Source organism: Pteropus alecto, unplaced genomic scaffold, assembly GCF_000325575.1.
Source record: "Pteropus alecto unplaced genomic scaffold, ASM32557v1 scaffold3, whole genome shotgun sequence".
Taxonomy (NCBI): Eukaryota; Metazoa; Chordata; class Mammalia; order Chiroptera; family Pteropodidae; genus Pteropus; species Pteropus alecto.
This window is the reverse complement of record NW_006442484.1, coordinates 41,241,337-41,256,172: the sequence shown is the minus strand read 5'-3', so window position 1 is coordinate 41,256,172 and position 14,836 is coordinate 41,241,337. Positions and strand designations below refer to the sequence as shown.

Sequence of the window (14,836 nt, the reverse complement as noted above, 5' to 3'; positions counted from 1 at the left end):
TACACCAGTGGGATCAGACCATAATGCTTCCAGAAGTGACTGCAACAAGAGCTCACTTGGAGACATAAAGGATAAGAAAATAATATGCAATATGTAAGACAACTATGGACCTTCAAATCAAATTCATAAAAACTATTTTATAGAATTCTGGGTGTAAGTTATTTTGCATCTATATTTTGTTATTTTTATTATAATTAAATAATAAATGAAAATATAAAACAAATTTTAAAAGTACAGGCATATAAAAATGTCTAAGGCTGATAAAAAATAGGACATGTCTAATAAGTAAATGGTTAAAAAAATTATTGTAAAACCATGTGATAGTAATACCTGCAATCATTAAAAACCGTGTTCTTGAAATGTATATACAGTAGCATATTTTTAATGTATTTATATCTATAAATATATTCATATCACAGAAAATGAAAAGTAATACCAAACATGTTAACAAGTTATTTGTGAATAACAAAACTACAAAATTAAAGTTTTTCTTTAAATTTTGCTGAAAATTTTCAAATTTTTCTTTAACAAACGTGTATTATTTTATAATCTTTTTAAAACTATTTTAAGCATATAAAGAGTTTTTAAGGCTAGGTATACACTGTATAGTAATAATAATAAAATTAGTGAAAATAATTCTGAGTTTACCTTGTAGCTCACTTTTAATAAGGCAACTTTCCATCATGTATAATAGCACAGTGACCATAATATCCAGCAGCTGACATTCTTCTGTTACCTGTCTGGCTAGCTCCTCGTTGCTGAACAACTGAACACTAATATGCACAATTCTGTTAGACATTGTGTCTGATTCATGACTTTTCTTCAGTGTTTTCATAATGAAAGCATAATGCTGAACAAAAGTTTTTGTAAAAGCAACCTATAAATTTTTTTAAATAGAAAGAAAAAGACACGTTAATTTAACTTTGAGTTTTATAACACATTTTCCAATATATTATATTAACATTTTAAAACTATTATTAGCTTGTAAAAATGTCCAAGGTAATTGTAAAAATAATTTCAATGATGATGGTAGTCTTAAGTCACATTTTCCTCTTTTACTGGAACATTAGCAAAATACTCTAATTGTTAAACAATTTTAATAGGCATTTTAAATTATTAAAATGTTAAAACAATTACAATATCATGGTTTAAAATACGAATTTTCACTATGCTCAAAACACATTAATTTACTAATGTCCAAGTATATGTCGTTGTTCTGTGCTACTTTAACAACAAAATCTACAGTCTCAGCTAAAACCTATCACAGAGGATTTCATACAACTTAACGAGTCAACGTGATTATACCGAAAGAAATACCTTCTTCTATTTGATCTGAAAGCTGACTGCTAATCTGACTAAATACTCTAACACGTACATTTCCTCTGTTGTTTTCTTAAGCAGGTAAAAATACACAAAACAACAGCATTATTAAAATGTCACTGCTAATAAAGCTTTATTACCTAAACCGTAAGAACTACAGCGTGATTTATTTTCTTCTCATACACTAGGTTGTGTCACTGCCGTAACTATATGGTGATTAACAGGTGGGTCCGGACCCTCTGGGACTGAAGACTTCACCTACCTACATGTGTACATGAGCCAATAACTGTTCTGCCTTTAACAGTTATGGCCAGCAGCTACTAATCCCATGTTTTCCCATGCCTAATACCACCATCTAAATTCGGCTGCCCCCATCACACATTCTCATAGCACCTTGTATCTTTCCTTTAGAAAACTTATTATAATTTGTAACTAAAAATTTATCTGTGCAAATGTATTTGTCCCCCAGCATCCACTCTGGATCAAGTTCCATGCAGAAAGGCAACCCTCAGGAATTCTGCTTTAGTAGTGGTCCTCTGTCACAGATCTACAATATGACACTTTTTCTGCAGCCCCTGTGTTGGCAACAGAGGAAGCTAATGCTCTTTCATAGTATTATATCAGTTTTCAGAGCTACAATACAATAAGCCACAGCTGAGAAATATATCAAAAAGATTTAATAATGAAAAGGCAAAGAAAAGGAAACAAAGCTCAGAAAGGAAAGGGAAAAAATATAGATACCTTATACTCCTGATCTGGAAGCATGTTGAGTAAGAAAGTTACCATCTTCTGGGGGAATTCATACTTTATAGTCCAAAACAATAGTTCTTCTAGGAAACTTTTATGTTTCAAAACATCCATTATGGATTGATCTGCATACAAAAAAAAATTTATCACCTAATGATTTTTCCTTATCTCATTTAAATCTTACAATAATTAATAACCCATCAACCTCAAACACCTAAATGTATCTAAAAATTAAGGCTACCCCTTTAATAATTTAGTGATAATATGGAAACATCAAGCTAGGTTTCTATAATCTCCACAGCATATAAATTACAGAATACTGAATCCTTATATTTTAATATAAAGTAGCAACTAAAAAATAATAAGTAATTACTTTTCCATAAACATAAGCCATTTATCTAAAATTTCTACTAAGATTCAAAATAAAGTTTTTAATACTTTAGCTATCTCTTTCTCTTGCTTTCTCTAATTTTTTTCCCTAAAAATGAACTAGAAAATTCTATTAATCTTTGTTAGAGCAAATGATCTTGGACTACTGCTCTCAGTCATCAATAAGAACATCAAGTGTCAACTGTGAATGAACTGGTTCAGTGACAGTGCTTAAGCAAGAACTAGAGTTCGATGAAAGATTTGAAAAAACAGTATGATATGCACCAAAATATTCAGATACGGCCCTAACTACATTACAGTTCAAATTGTCTTGCAGGATAATAACCTTGTAGCATTTTTTTCAGTTAACCCTACTCCAGTTTCACAGTTCTTCTATTACTAAGTAATGTGTTCATACCACATCTCCCTCAGGAAATGAGTCTAAAAGAGGAACAACAAACTCAGTATGCCATGGCCCTCTTGATTCTTCTATAAAACATTCTGAGTTTAAAAAGACTTGAATCAGTTCTTACATATAACTTTAACCTAATTTTTCCATTAGTAATTAATTACTAATTTTCCATTAGTAATTATTTTCAGAATAATAATTTCTATATTTCTGGAAAAACCATAATTTTAACTACAGAGAAGCAAAAATATTTACCAATTCTCTACCTAACTCCCTTTCAAAGGGGCCTTCAGTATAAACAATATGTAATATGAATAAAAATATAAATATGATTACACTATACATCCCTTTATTAGAAACTAAATAACTTTATTTTTGAAATCTCATAATTTTCTACTCTTAAAACAGAAAACTCTTCCTCCTGATATAGTTCATTCCCAGGATATGACAATGATTTAAAAACAGAAATAAACCAGTCTTGCAAGAAATAAGTTAAAATATATTCAGAGACAGACACTAATAGAGCCAAAGCCAAAAAAGTAATAAAATTAGGGCCCAAGTGGATCATGTGGCAGGAATGTAAGGATTATAACTAAAAATTAAAATATGATCCACAGCACACTGCTGAAGCCAATTTAATTCTCACAATTCACTTGGCACTAAAATAATTGAAAATTTCACAGACTCCCAAAATAAATAAATAAATAAAACCCTCACAGACAAGTGCTTCTTAACATATTTACAAAGCTGAACAAAACTAGCCATATTAATCTTACAATTCAGTTATGACTCTACATGCTTACATTAGTCAAATGAAAAGCCTGCAGCTACCATAATTATTATATGTCAAGCATTTAAAAAGAAAGATACATTCACTTTGTTTTAAATAAATAAAACAATCCAAATGTATCAGAAAAGCTGTGGCATCTACTAAAATGAAAATAGGTATAATTACGAACAATTTGATTTTTTCATCTTCAGACCAAAAAAAAAAACTTCCACAATTCTTTATTGTTCTTAAACTAGGTGATGTCAGTTTCCCAAGATATTTAAACCCTATGTTATGTGCTTTATGTGTTATGTATGGAAATGTGGTTAGAAATGCTTCCATTAGTCATGTATGGCTATTTACCTTTAAAATCTTGATTAAATTGTCATGACTTTTACAATGCCTAAACTACCGTAAGCCAAATTTTTAAAAGAAATTTTTGAAGAACCAGTATGTAGTATAAATGCATGAGAAAGGTAAAAGTTTTAATTAGACAGCAGAGTTCAGGCTCTGCAATTCATTACCTCAATAATCTTCAAAAGCAACAGGCACTTTTTAAAAACCAGAGGTTCTACTAATTCAAAAAGCTGTTTCTTCCATATACATACTTAAACTAAAAATGGTAACTGATCAAGTCTGAAATCTCTACTACTTCTTACCAGTGGAGGAAGAAAGAGAAGACAATCCAATCCCAAAAGCAAAAAAAATTCAGGATAAAAGAAAATAAACTTCAAGTCTGCATAAAAAGTACCTTCAGCCAGAGCTTGATCAGGCTAAAGGAAAACAATGACATCTTACACCATAACAGGTATATTTCTGGGCATCCCTAAAGCTTAAACTCAAGTATGTGTCTAACAATCTGCTCCAATTCAGATGTGTCTCAAGGACTCAAGAATACACATGGACAACTCTGGTAAGTCAAAGGGCCAAGCAGCCATATGGGTTTCCAATTTTCTTCAGGCATTATAGGTTCTCTGCTGAGCCAGGAAAAAGGGGAGCATGTGTGTATGTATGCATCCTGGACCACAGATCAAATTTCATGCCCTTTGCTAGCAATCTACAAGTTAAATGCAGCAGCCTAAGCAACTAAGAACAGACTTACAAAATGAGCCTCAATTGAAGCTACCTGCTTGCCCAATCTTTCCAGGCAGTCCTAAACATTCCAAACAAGATACACTTAATCAGCACCAGAAGTAAAACTCGTCTTTTCATCAAAATATTATTTTAACCACTGGAGACTCTGTAACAGACAATAATAAACCAGACAATAGACCATGTTAAACTTTGGAAATCCATGGCAAAAATCCAGAGTACAGGCTGCTAACTAAAAACAAGTACTCTAGAAAAGCTTTTAGTGAGGGCCAAGAAAACCTAGTGGTTAAGAGCTTAGGCTCTGGGATTTGAATTAAAGATCAACCTCCTATTAGCTGTGATCTCTAACATACTTCCATTTTCTAATTCATAAAATAGTAATAATAAAATCTGCTTCATATAGTTACCTTGAAAATTAATGAAACAACACATAGAGCATTATGTCTAACATATACAGAAGGTTCAATAAATATCACTCATTACTATTATTACAAAACTATTCCTTCACTACTAGCATATCTACTTCCTCCTTTGAGTGAACATGTATTAACTTCTTACTGAGAACTGTGTGTTAAGTGCTATTCTTCTCATTCATTCTCATATTCATTCATTCATGTTCTCTCTCTTGCTCTCTCTTTCACCACCTCTCCCTTATTTATCCTTTTTCATTCTAGAAATTGCATAACCCAGATTATGAAAACATGTAAACCAAACTAAAACTTTACACCTAAAACACTGGACTCAAATCAAAGAATCAATGAAAAGACGTACTTTTTTCTGGATCAAATATGATAATGAATGTTTTATATTTTAAAAAAAAAAAAAAAAGACAAAATCCCAATAGTAAAGGTTTTATTTGAGCCCTACGATCACCCTCTAATAATACTTTATTAAGGAAATCATTAGGCAAATCTAATAATGTAACTCGCTTTTCAAACAGCTTTGGTGTGAATATGGCTAACAAATCAAGTGTTCTTAGTGATTAAGCATTTTAGGAGCTTTTCATACAAGGAAAAAATTAAATATAAATACCTTTGGTGTTACCGCTTAGTTTGACCCTTTTTCTCTTGCCCAGACCTTGACTGCCATCCTGATCCTCCTGAAGGAAAACAAAATCAGCATTATAATAGTTTTATTCATGAATTTATGTATTTTATATAACCATAAATATGCTTATAAATCACTAAATATATAATATAGTCATGCTTATATCTTATTAACACATTTACTTTTATGTATCTGCTATAGTACCTTTTCAATGCTGCTAATTTTGACTAAAATATATAATGAAAATCCTTAGTATTAAAATATAAGAGTGCTTAAATTTAATCTGTTTCAAATGCGAGACTCTTTAACACCCCAAAATACCAAAATAAAAATTTTCCTAACCTTATAAACATAACATCAAATAAACAAAGAAGCTGAAGAGGGAGTTGATTAGCATAGGAAGGAAGAAAGGGAAGAAGGGTAAAACAATAAATAAAGGAAAGGCTTTAAAGAGTCTACAACAAGCAAAAGCAGACAAAAGCCATAACCGGTACCTGGGGAGATCATTTGGATACCCAGGCAAACATCTTGGAGCGGTTTCAGGCAATCTCAAGGGATGGTACACTGTACCACAACAAGAGAGTGGGAAGCTAGCCAGCTGAGACAAAGGCAAGGAAAGAGCAGAGGAAGCGGCCTGCCACTAGCAAAACTAAGGTGAAGCTAGGGGTGTGCCTCTTAGGGAAAAAGCCTGAATATAGGTGCACACTTCTAATTTTCTTAAAATGTTGCTGCAAAGGCTCTTGCTGTCTTTGTAGCTGAGTTCAAGTTTTTTTCCCCTGCAGCTAAAGGCTATGACTCTAGTCCATTATCCCAGCTTTCCTAAACTAGGAAAGACAGCATATGAATCCAAAACTTCTATGTTACACTGACATATTTTTCCTATTTTCCAAACACGTATGAGCCAACTGGTATTATAAAGACGTATGTGGTAGTATTCTGGCATACAATCTGTTGTGCTAACAATGCATGTTAGAACTGTAGTACAAATTCCCAGATTTCTCAATTGGAGCCTCTCAAATCTCTAAAGCTGAAAAATAGCCTTAGCTTCGAGTTGTTCTATCTGCTGGTGTAACTTCCTTGGCTTACAACCAGTCTTAACTTCAGGTTTCTGTCAAGTCCAGCATAAGTCCTCAGGGCCATCCTTGGGTTTTCCACAGCTACCAGTTAGTTCAGTCATTCAGCATTCACTGAGCACTTCAATATACCCTCCCTGTTAATCCCCACCTTTGCTAAAGCCTTGATGGCACCAGGACTGACAGTCAAACTATACTCTGCACTCTCCTCCTCTGCCACCCTCACCTTGCCCTTGGAGAAAGTCAACCAGAATGAAATTTGTAGACTTAAAAGACAGAAAACAGACATAAGGATGTAAAATCATGTCAAAGGGCAGAGGGGATTCTGAGATTTAAGATTTTAGCTAACAGCCATTTATGAAACTGTTCTCCTAACCCTGAGAGAAAAGACAAATCTAGAAAAACTATGTTATATTCCAAGTTAGGATTACATCATAATTTCAAATAGAAACTTCTTATGAAACAAATACCCTTGATCAAGCATGGTCATGGAAATATGAAGTTCTATAAATTTCGCAGCCTTATAGCCTAAAAGACAAGTAAAATTAGCCAGACAAAGGTAGTGAAAGTCATTCCAAAAAGAGAAGATGGCATAAGCAAAGGCACAATAACAAAAGTCCGGAAACATAGACCGGTGAGTTTGGCTTGACATCACAGTAGATATCAACCACAGGAAAGGAGATTATCTCCATCTAAACCAGTGGGAAAATAGGTACTCTTGCACACTGCTGATGAGAGTATATCGTAGTACAATTTTCCTGAATGGCGATTTGTCAATACACATGTCATAAGTCCTTAAAGTGTATTTATCATTGGAACAGAAATTTCAGTTTGAGGAATTTATCCTAAAGAAATAATCAGACAAGTGAATAGGAACTATATGCATAACTATTCATCACAATGTTACTTACAATAACAAAAAAAGAGAATCTGGCTTCAAACAGCAGGGGATTGGGTAAATAGATTATAGCATACCTGTACCCTATGAATAAGAACAATGCTAGAGCTCTATATTCATTGTCACCAGATAGATGTTCAAACACTATTATAAATGAAAAAAGGATGTAAAATAGAAACACATTACATGTGTTTCAGGCACAAAGTATGTATATTTGTCCAAAATTAGATAAGAAAAATAGATTCAAATTCCAAGTCTACAAAATCTGCATATGGTTTCTCAACCCACACTAACCCGTCTGTCTTTCTTTCTTGGATATATTTACTAGACAGATGAAAAAAATGTGAGCTCCATAAGAGAAGTCAGGTAAATTCACAGTAGTTAAAACAATACTCAAAGAAGGTTAATACAGAATACACAAGGCTAAAAGGAATATTTAACATATCAGGTTATAAACATAAAATCCAAAGATCTTGAGAGATTAGAACAATAAAATGAAACAAGGATTTCTATAAACACTTTATTCTGAGATTGTTTGCTTTAAATCAACTTGCACAAGTGCAAACTGAGAGAGAGCTCTAACATGTCAGCTGTAAGTATGAGAGGGGGAAAAAAAAAAAACAACTTAGGCATTTCATTTGACCACTGGAGTTCCTGCCAACAGTCTAGCGTAGCTGCTGAAAGGCCAACAAAAAAAACCAAAGGATGTCCCAACATAGTACACTGAGCGGATCATAGATTATTAAAAGAAGTGAATAACTGAAAGAGGTACGTACAGAAAAGAATATTAAATAACTAAAGCTAAATATTTAAAGGGGTGTTATATGGAAATAAAAATAAAAATCTTTCTAGGAGGAAAATAAGAAATGTGTGAAAATTACTTAACACAGTATTGAGAAGAACTTCCTAGTAATTAACAAGTTGCCTCAAACTAAATAAGCTCCCTACCACTGGAAGTGTTTATGGAGAGACTTACCAATTATCAGGAATGTTGTAAAATCAATTCCTGCACTAGAAAAAAATATAGTCGATGTTTGTTAAGGTCCTCCCCACCAAGTCTCTGTGATTCCCCATCCCACCCTTAACCATTAATGTACTTTTTATAACTAACAAATTAAAATTAAATCTTATACCTCCAAAAATATTTAATTTTCTTTTACCTATTAATTTATGTAAAGCAACTCTGACTTTTAATTTTAATAATCTTGCCTTAGCTACAAGTTTTGACAAATTAGTTTTAACTATTCACCTGGATTCTGTCTTGAATAAAGGCAATAATATTGAGAGCATATCTACAGTGTAATTTATTTTAAGTGATTATTTCTCAACTATATAAGTGTATGTAGGAAAAAGACTAGAAGCAAGCAAAATTAATAAACAATGGTTATCCCTGGATGGTATGGCTGTAGGTAAATTTTCTCTTTATATTTTTTTATACTTTTCAATTTTTCCACAGTGGACATTCATCTTTTTATAGCTGCACGGGTAGGGGGGTAGTGTTTGAAATAATTTCATTTGTATTAACAGCTAAATACATTAAAGTCACAGAAATTAATGATCTGGTCATTACACACAGATAAGTGGACACTTGCTTATGACAATGGCCACACTGAATATAATCTTTCCTTCAAAAGTTATCTTAATCTAAAAGATCTTACTTTCTCTGGGAAATTCTCTAATTAGATCCATGTACATATAATACTAGAGATTGTTTTCTTTTGAACTGAAATATCTGATGATTATAAATAATTCTAAACAAAAAATGAATAAATATATATCTAAATTTAAAATTACCACAAAGTTAAAATTTGCTTATTTTCTTTTCTTTTTGGTTCCATACAACACAAACAACATTTTCTACTGTTGTTTCATTTGAGCTACACAAAAAAATAAGTAGTAATATGAAGAATGGCATGTGTATAAATAGCACTGCTGAGTACATAATGTTCTGTTAGTCTAGAGATAGCAGAGACAAATATCTGACACAACATGTATGAATAAAATTAAGTAGACTGAAATATGTACACTCATTCAAATAAAACTCTTTGCAAATAGAAATCTTGCTGTATTGTAGTTTCAAATCTGTTTCTTCTTTTTTAAAATAAAGTGGTAGGATTAGATTACCTCTACAATCTCTTCCAATCCTAAATTCTAACTTACGACATTTTTTAAATTGTTCTAATTCAATCTCTATAGTAGTAATAGAGATGTCACTATCCTCTTCTCATCCTTTCTTCCTTTTTATATAATTTGTTAAATTACAAGAATGAAATCATGAAAAGGGCTTGCTCAGTAATTCCATGGGCCTGTAGGGTAAGGTTGTAGAAACTCCAATCCTTAAGCCTTATCCATCACTTCATTTATAAATTTCAAATATAAATACTAAAAGCAAACATACCAGTTGCCAAAAATCAGGGCAATATGACTTTAAAAGCATTAATGAAATTTTTAAATGGCATAAAATAGGTATTTGTTCACGAACACCTGTATCTGGGTACATTCTATCTTATTGCTTCATCTACTTTCACCTTTATGTATTCTGTCCTTTATTAAATTATTGCTTGCATTCTTTATCTTTTTAAGTAATATAATAAAAAATCCTTTAAAAGAATAAAATTGCAATACAAATTTAAAATATTAATGCCATTAGTTTTTAAGTGAGTAGGTGGAAATGCCTATATTTTCTCTCTAAATAAATCATTCTAAAACTGACACCCCTTTAAATACTTAACTTGCTTCTTATTTATGATGCTTAGCTCCAAATGAAATATTTTTTCCATGTAAGTTACTGGTCCTAATAAAATAATGTTTCCCATTAAGAAATAAAAGCAGAATACAACAGGATAGAGGACTCCAACAAGAGACTAGCAGAAATAATTTCATTATTTCATTATTAAATTCAAAAGTATATTCTGTTCCTAAAGCTGCAATAAATACTAGTAAAATTTTATTCCCTTCTGCTTTACAAAGGTAAAGATCAATTTTTACAAAAATATCTTATAATCTTAACATAAGCTTTTATTCTCTCAATGTATAAAAGTATTTAACTTAAGGAAAACTTTAATTTTAATTAAAACTCCATAATAACCTCTCTGGCTACAGTGCTATTTCATTATCATGTTATAATTTTTCCCAACAGGTAAGTACCACTGAAATACATGGAGAAAACCTATAATCAACAGCTGGTATATTATTTAGCTGTAATTCACTCGTAATTATTAGGTATCAAGAGAATCCAACCAAGGAAAAGACTAACAAATGTCACAAACTGTTTGTGTAAGTTTTAAAACACGTTTACAAATTCTTTGACATTCCTCCCATTAAGAGGTAGGACCTATGTCCCCTTCTCACTGAATCTATGCCCACCTCAGCAAATCACTCACAACTAAAAGGACGCAGTGGAAATGACAGTATGTCACATCCAAGGGTAGCTCAGAAAAGGCTCTATAGCTTCTGCTCTTAATACTGCTCATCCAGTTACTACATAATAAGTCCAACAACCTGAAACCACCATGCTGGAGAAGCCACACGTAGGCACTCTGGTCAAGAGTCAGCTGAGCTCCCTATGGACCATCAGCAACAACTGCCAGTCCTGTGAGTGAGCCATCTTAAATTTTCATCTCAGCTGAGCCTTCAGAAGACTGCAATTGCAGCCAACAACTAACTGGAATCACATTAGAAAACCCAAGTGAGAACCTCCCAGTTGTCCTTCCCATATTCTTGAGTCATAAAATTGTGAGTAAAAAAAAAAAAAAAAATGATGATTTTAAGCCACAAAGTTTAGGACAAATTTGCTGTAAAGCAATAGTAACAAGAACAGTGGCTCATTCACTTTACAGAAAAAACTCTAAATCAACAGATAGGAGACTGTATGTCCATTTCCAACTCTACCACTAACTAGAAGAAATTCACTAGCCTGAGTAAATCAGTTCATTCTATGGAATTCAGCTTCCTCATCTATACATAAGAAAGTTAGACAAGATAAACTTTAAAGCCACTTTTAGATATAGCATTTTTAATTTTTATAACCTTCAAAATACCTCTCCTAATTCTCATTTTGCTTCATTATATTACACGACTTTTCTAACTCAAGATTTGAAAATGTGTTCAGAACCAAAAAGCAATGGCTCTCTAGTACATAAATCAATAAAACATAAATGACTTTTTGTGTAAAAAATTATAATCACAATCTTAAAATAAAAAATTTCCTGAACTTATCACTAAAATTCTTCTATGATTGCCCCAGGTAATATTCTTATTTTACACTTTTCCATACTTTTCACTTCGAATATGTATGTGTGACTTTTATACTCAGAAAAAAATATAATCTATTAAAATTTAAGATATGTATACCCTGTAACCTAGTAACTTCACAACTTAGAGAACTATTTGTACATCTACACGAAAAGAAATCTAGCATTGTGTCTTATAATAAAAAACTGAAGATTAAGAAAATGATTGGATATACTGAAGTTTATTCATATTGGATATACTGAAGTTTATTCATATTTCAGTAGATGGAAATAAAAGAGTACAAACAAAGATGGATTTGTACAATACATAACAGAGGAAATAAAAGGACACAAAATAGTATAACGTTTTTTATGTACTCACACACACACACACACACACACACTATACATTTCTATAAGCATAAGAAAATGGTCTGTCAAGGACATCAAACTATTAACTGTAGTTACCCAGAGGAGAGGCCAGTATTAGTGAGAGTAAAGAGGGGCTTTTTATCTGAATTGTCTGGTAAAACAACTATCATCTATTTGTATAATATTTAGTTAATCTTCTAATTAATTTTTTAAAGATAAACTTAATTATTTTTGTACTGTGCTTTAGTATTCTTTCCTTTGGAAGAAGGAGCAGAAATATCTATAATGTGACCCACGAGAGCTCAAAAATTCAAATATTTGAATCTCTTTTACACATAAAGCATTAGGACCGGAAACATTTATCAAAAGCCTAATTTGTATCTGGTCATGATAGTTTCTAATTTTATGTAATCTCATTTAATCCTAACATTAACCTGGGGATCATCCGGGGACCGGGCATGCGATGTGGCAGTTGAAGTTAAATATTTGGCAAAAAGCACAGTAATATTATGAGACAAGATTCAAATTCAGATCTAACTCTAAAGCTTAAGTTTCTCTTAAAAACTAAAGTAGGAGAGAACCAGGCAAAATGGCGTAGATGATAGAAGTTTCGCTCATCCCCTCCTGCAACCACTTCAAAGCTGAGACAGAAACAAGGAGCAAACAGCAAGCAGAGGTGCCTGGGGTTCTAGATGAACAGAAACCCCACCCCTACGGAGAAAAATAAGAAATCACCCTACAACAAACAGTTGGGAGGTAAGAGGGGGAGAAGATGCCAGGCTGCCTGGTCTCACGTAGCTGAGCGAGACAGAGGCTATGCAGCAGCAGGCGGCGGCAGCAGCTGGCAGCAAGAGACACCTCTTACAGGGACCATGTCCAAGAGCAGACTTTCAAGGTGATGGACCTGCTCACTTTGAGCACCAGCACCAGGCTGGCTGCTCAGGGGCACCAGGAACTTACAGGGGGACAGAGTTGTCAAAGCACGGGCCAGAGGCGAGGCTTTCTCCCAGGCAGAAGTGCTAGTTGTATCCATTGCTCTTCTGTTGAGCCCTTCCTCGTCCCAGTGTGTGGACGCAGCACTGCCATAGCTGAGACGTCATCGAACTAGATAACAGAGGTCACTCCATCCAAGGATTCCCTGAAACTCCACCTCCCCCAACTCATGGCCTCACCCAAGCCACATTCAGTTGTGTCCTCAGCGAGTCCTGTGCCACTTGCTGAGCGGCGCCAAGGCTCACATTGGTGGCAGCTGATCTCAGTTTCTGGCATGGCTTCTTGAGGCAACTATAAGCAAAGCATCTATGGATTGCTTGCTGAATCTTAACAGGTGGCCCCAGAGGGGCACAGGCTGGGCTAAACTTGGCCTGCAGCTAAACCCCTCTCAGGACTGTGCCACTGGACACCTACTACACAAAGCTACACTAATAAGACCAGGAGATTTGCTTAGCACATAAGAACAGACACAGAAAGGCAGCCAAAATGGGGAGACAAAGAAGCATGTCCCATATGAAAGAACAGAACACAGCTCCAGCAAAAATGGGAGTCGAGCAATATACCAGATGCAGAGTTCAAAACACTGGTTATAAAGATAATCAATGAACCTAGGAGAAGTGTAGATGAATTCAGTGAAAACTTTAACAAAGAGATAAAAAACATAAAAATGGAGATGGAAATTATAAAAGAGAACCAGTCAGAAATGAAGAATATAATATCTGAGATGAAGAGTATATTAGAGGGAATCAACAGAGTGGATGAAGTGAAAGATCAAATCACTGATACAGAGGATGGGGTAGCAGAGGACACCCAATCAGAACAGCAACAAGAAAAAACAATCCAAAATAAGGAAGATCATTTAAGGAGCCTATAGGACAACATCAAACATAACATTCGCATTATAGGGGTACCAGAAGGAAAGAAGAGAAAGCAAGAATTTGAAAACCTATTTTAAGAAATAATGATGGAAAACTTCCCTAACCTGGTGAAGGAAACAGACATACAACCCCAGGAAGCTGAGAGAGTCCCAAAAAATTTTACCCAAAGAGGCCCACACCTAGATATACCATAATTAAAATGCCAAAGGTTAAATACAAAGAGAGAATCTTAAAAGCAACAAGAGAAAAGCAATTAGTTATCTACAAGGGAGCTCCCGTAAGACTGGCAGCTGATTTCTCGAAAGAAACTTTGCAGGACAGAAAAGCCTGGTACAAAATATGCAAAGTGCTGAAAACCCAGGATCTACAACTAAGAACACTTAATCCAGCAAAGCTATCATTTAGAGTCGAAAGACAAATAAATAGCTTCTTAGACAAAAATAAGCTAAAGGAATTCATCAACATCAAGCCGGTATTATATGAATTGTTGGAGAGACTTTAAAGAAAAAAAAAAAAACATGAATCAAAAACATGAATAAAGAATGGTAATAACTACATATTTATCAACAAGTACCTTAAGTGGAAAAGAATTAAGTGCTCCAACCAAAAGATAGGGAACCTGAATGGATAAGAAAAC

The 14,836-nt window shown here is 33.5% G+C and overlaps 1 protein-coding gene across 6 annotated transcripts in view; it reads right to left on the bottom strand.

The window, feature by feature from the left end:
* UBR3 (ubiquitin protein ligase E3 component n-recognin 3 (putative)) overlaps window positions 1–14,836 on the bottom strand; it is a 187,104-nt gene that overhangs the window by 127,841 nt on the left and 44,427 nt on the right. For all 6 annotated transcript variants that reach the window (XM_025039283.1, XM_025039285.1, XM_025039286.1 and 3 more), the window contains exons 6-8: window positions 5,739–5,805; window positions 2,062–2,192; window positions 649–877 (exon numbers count right to left, since the gene is read on the bottom strand). In XM_025039283.1, coding sequence (XP_024895051.1) covers window positions 649–877; window positions 2,062–2,192; window positions 5,739–5,805 — 427 coding nt within the window. The remainder of the gene's footprint in view (window positions 1–648; window positions 878–2,061; window positions 2,193–5,738; window positions 5,806–14,836) is intronic.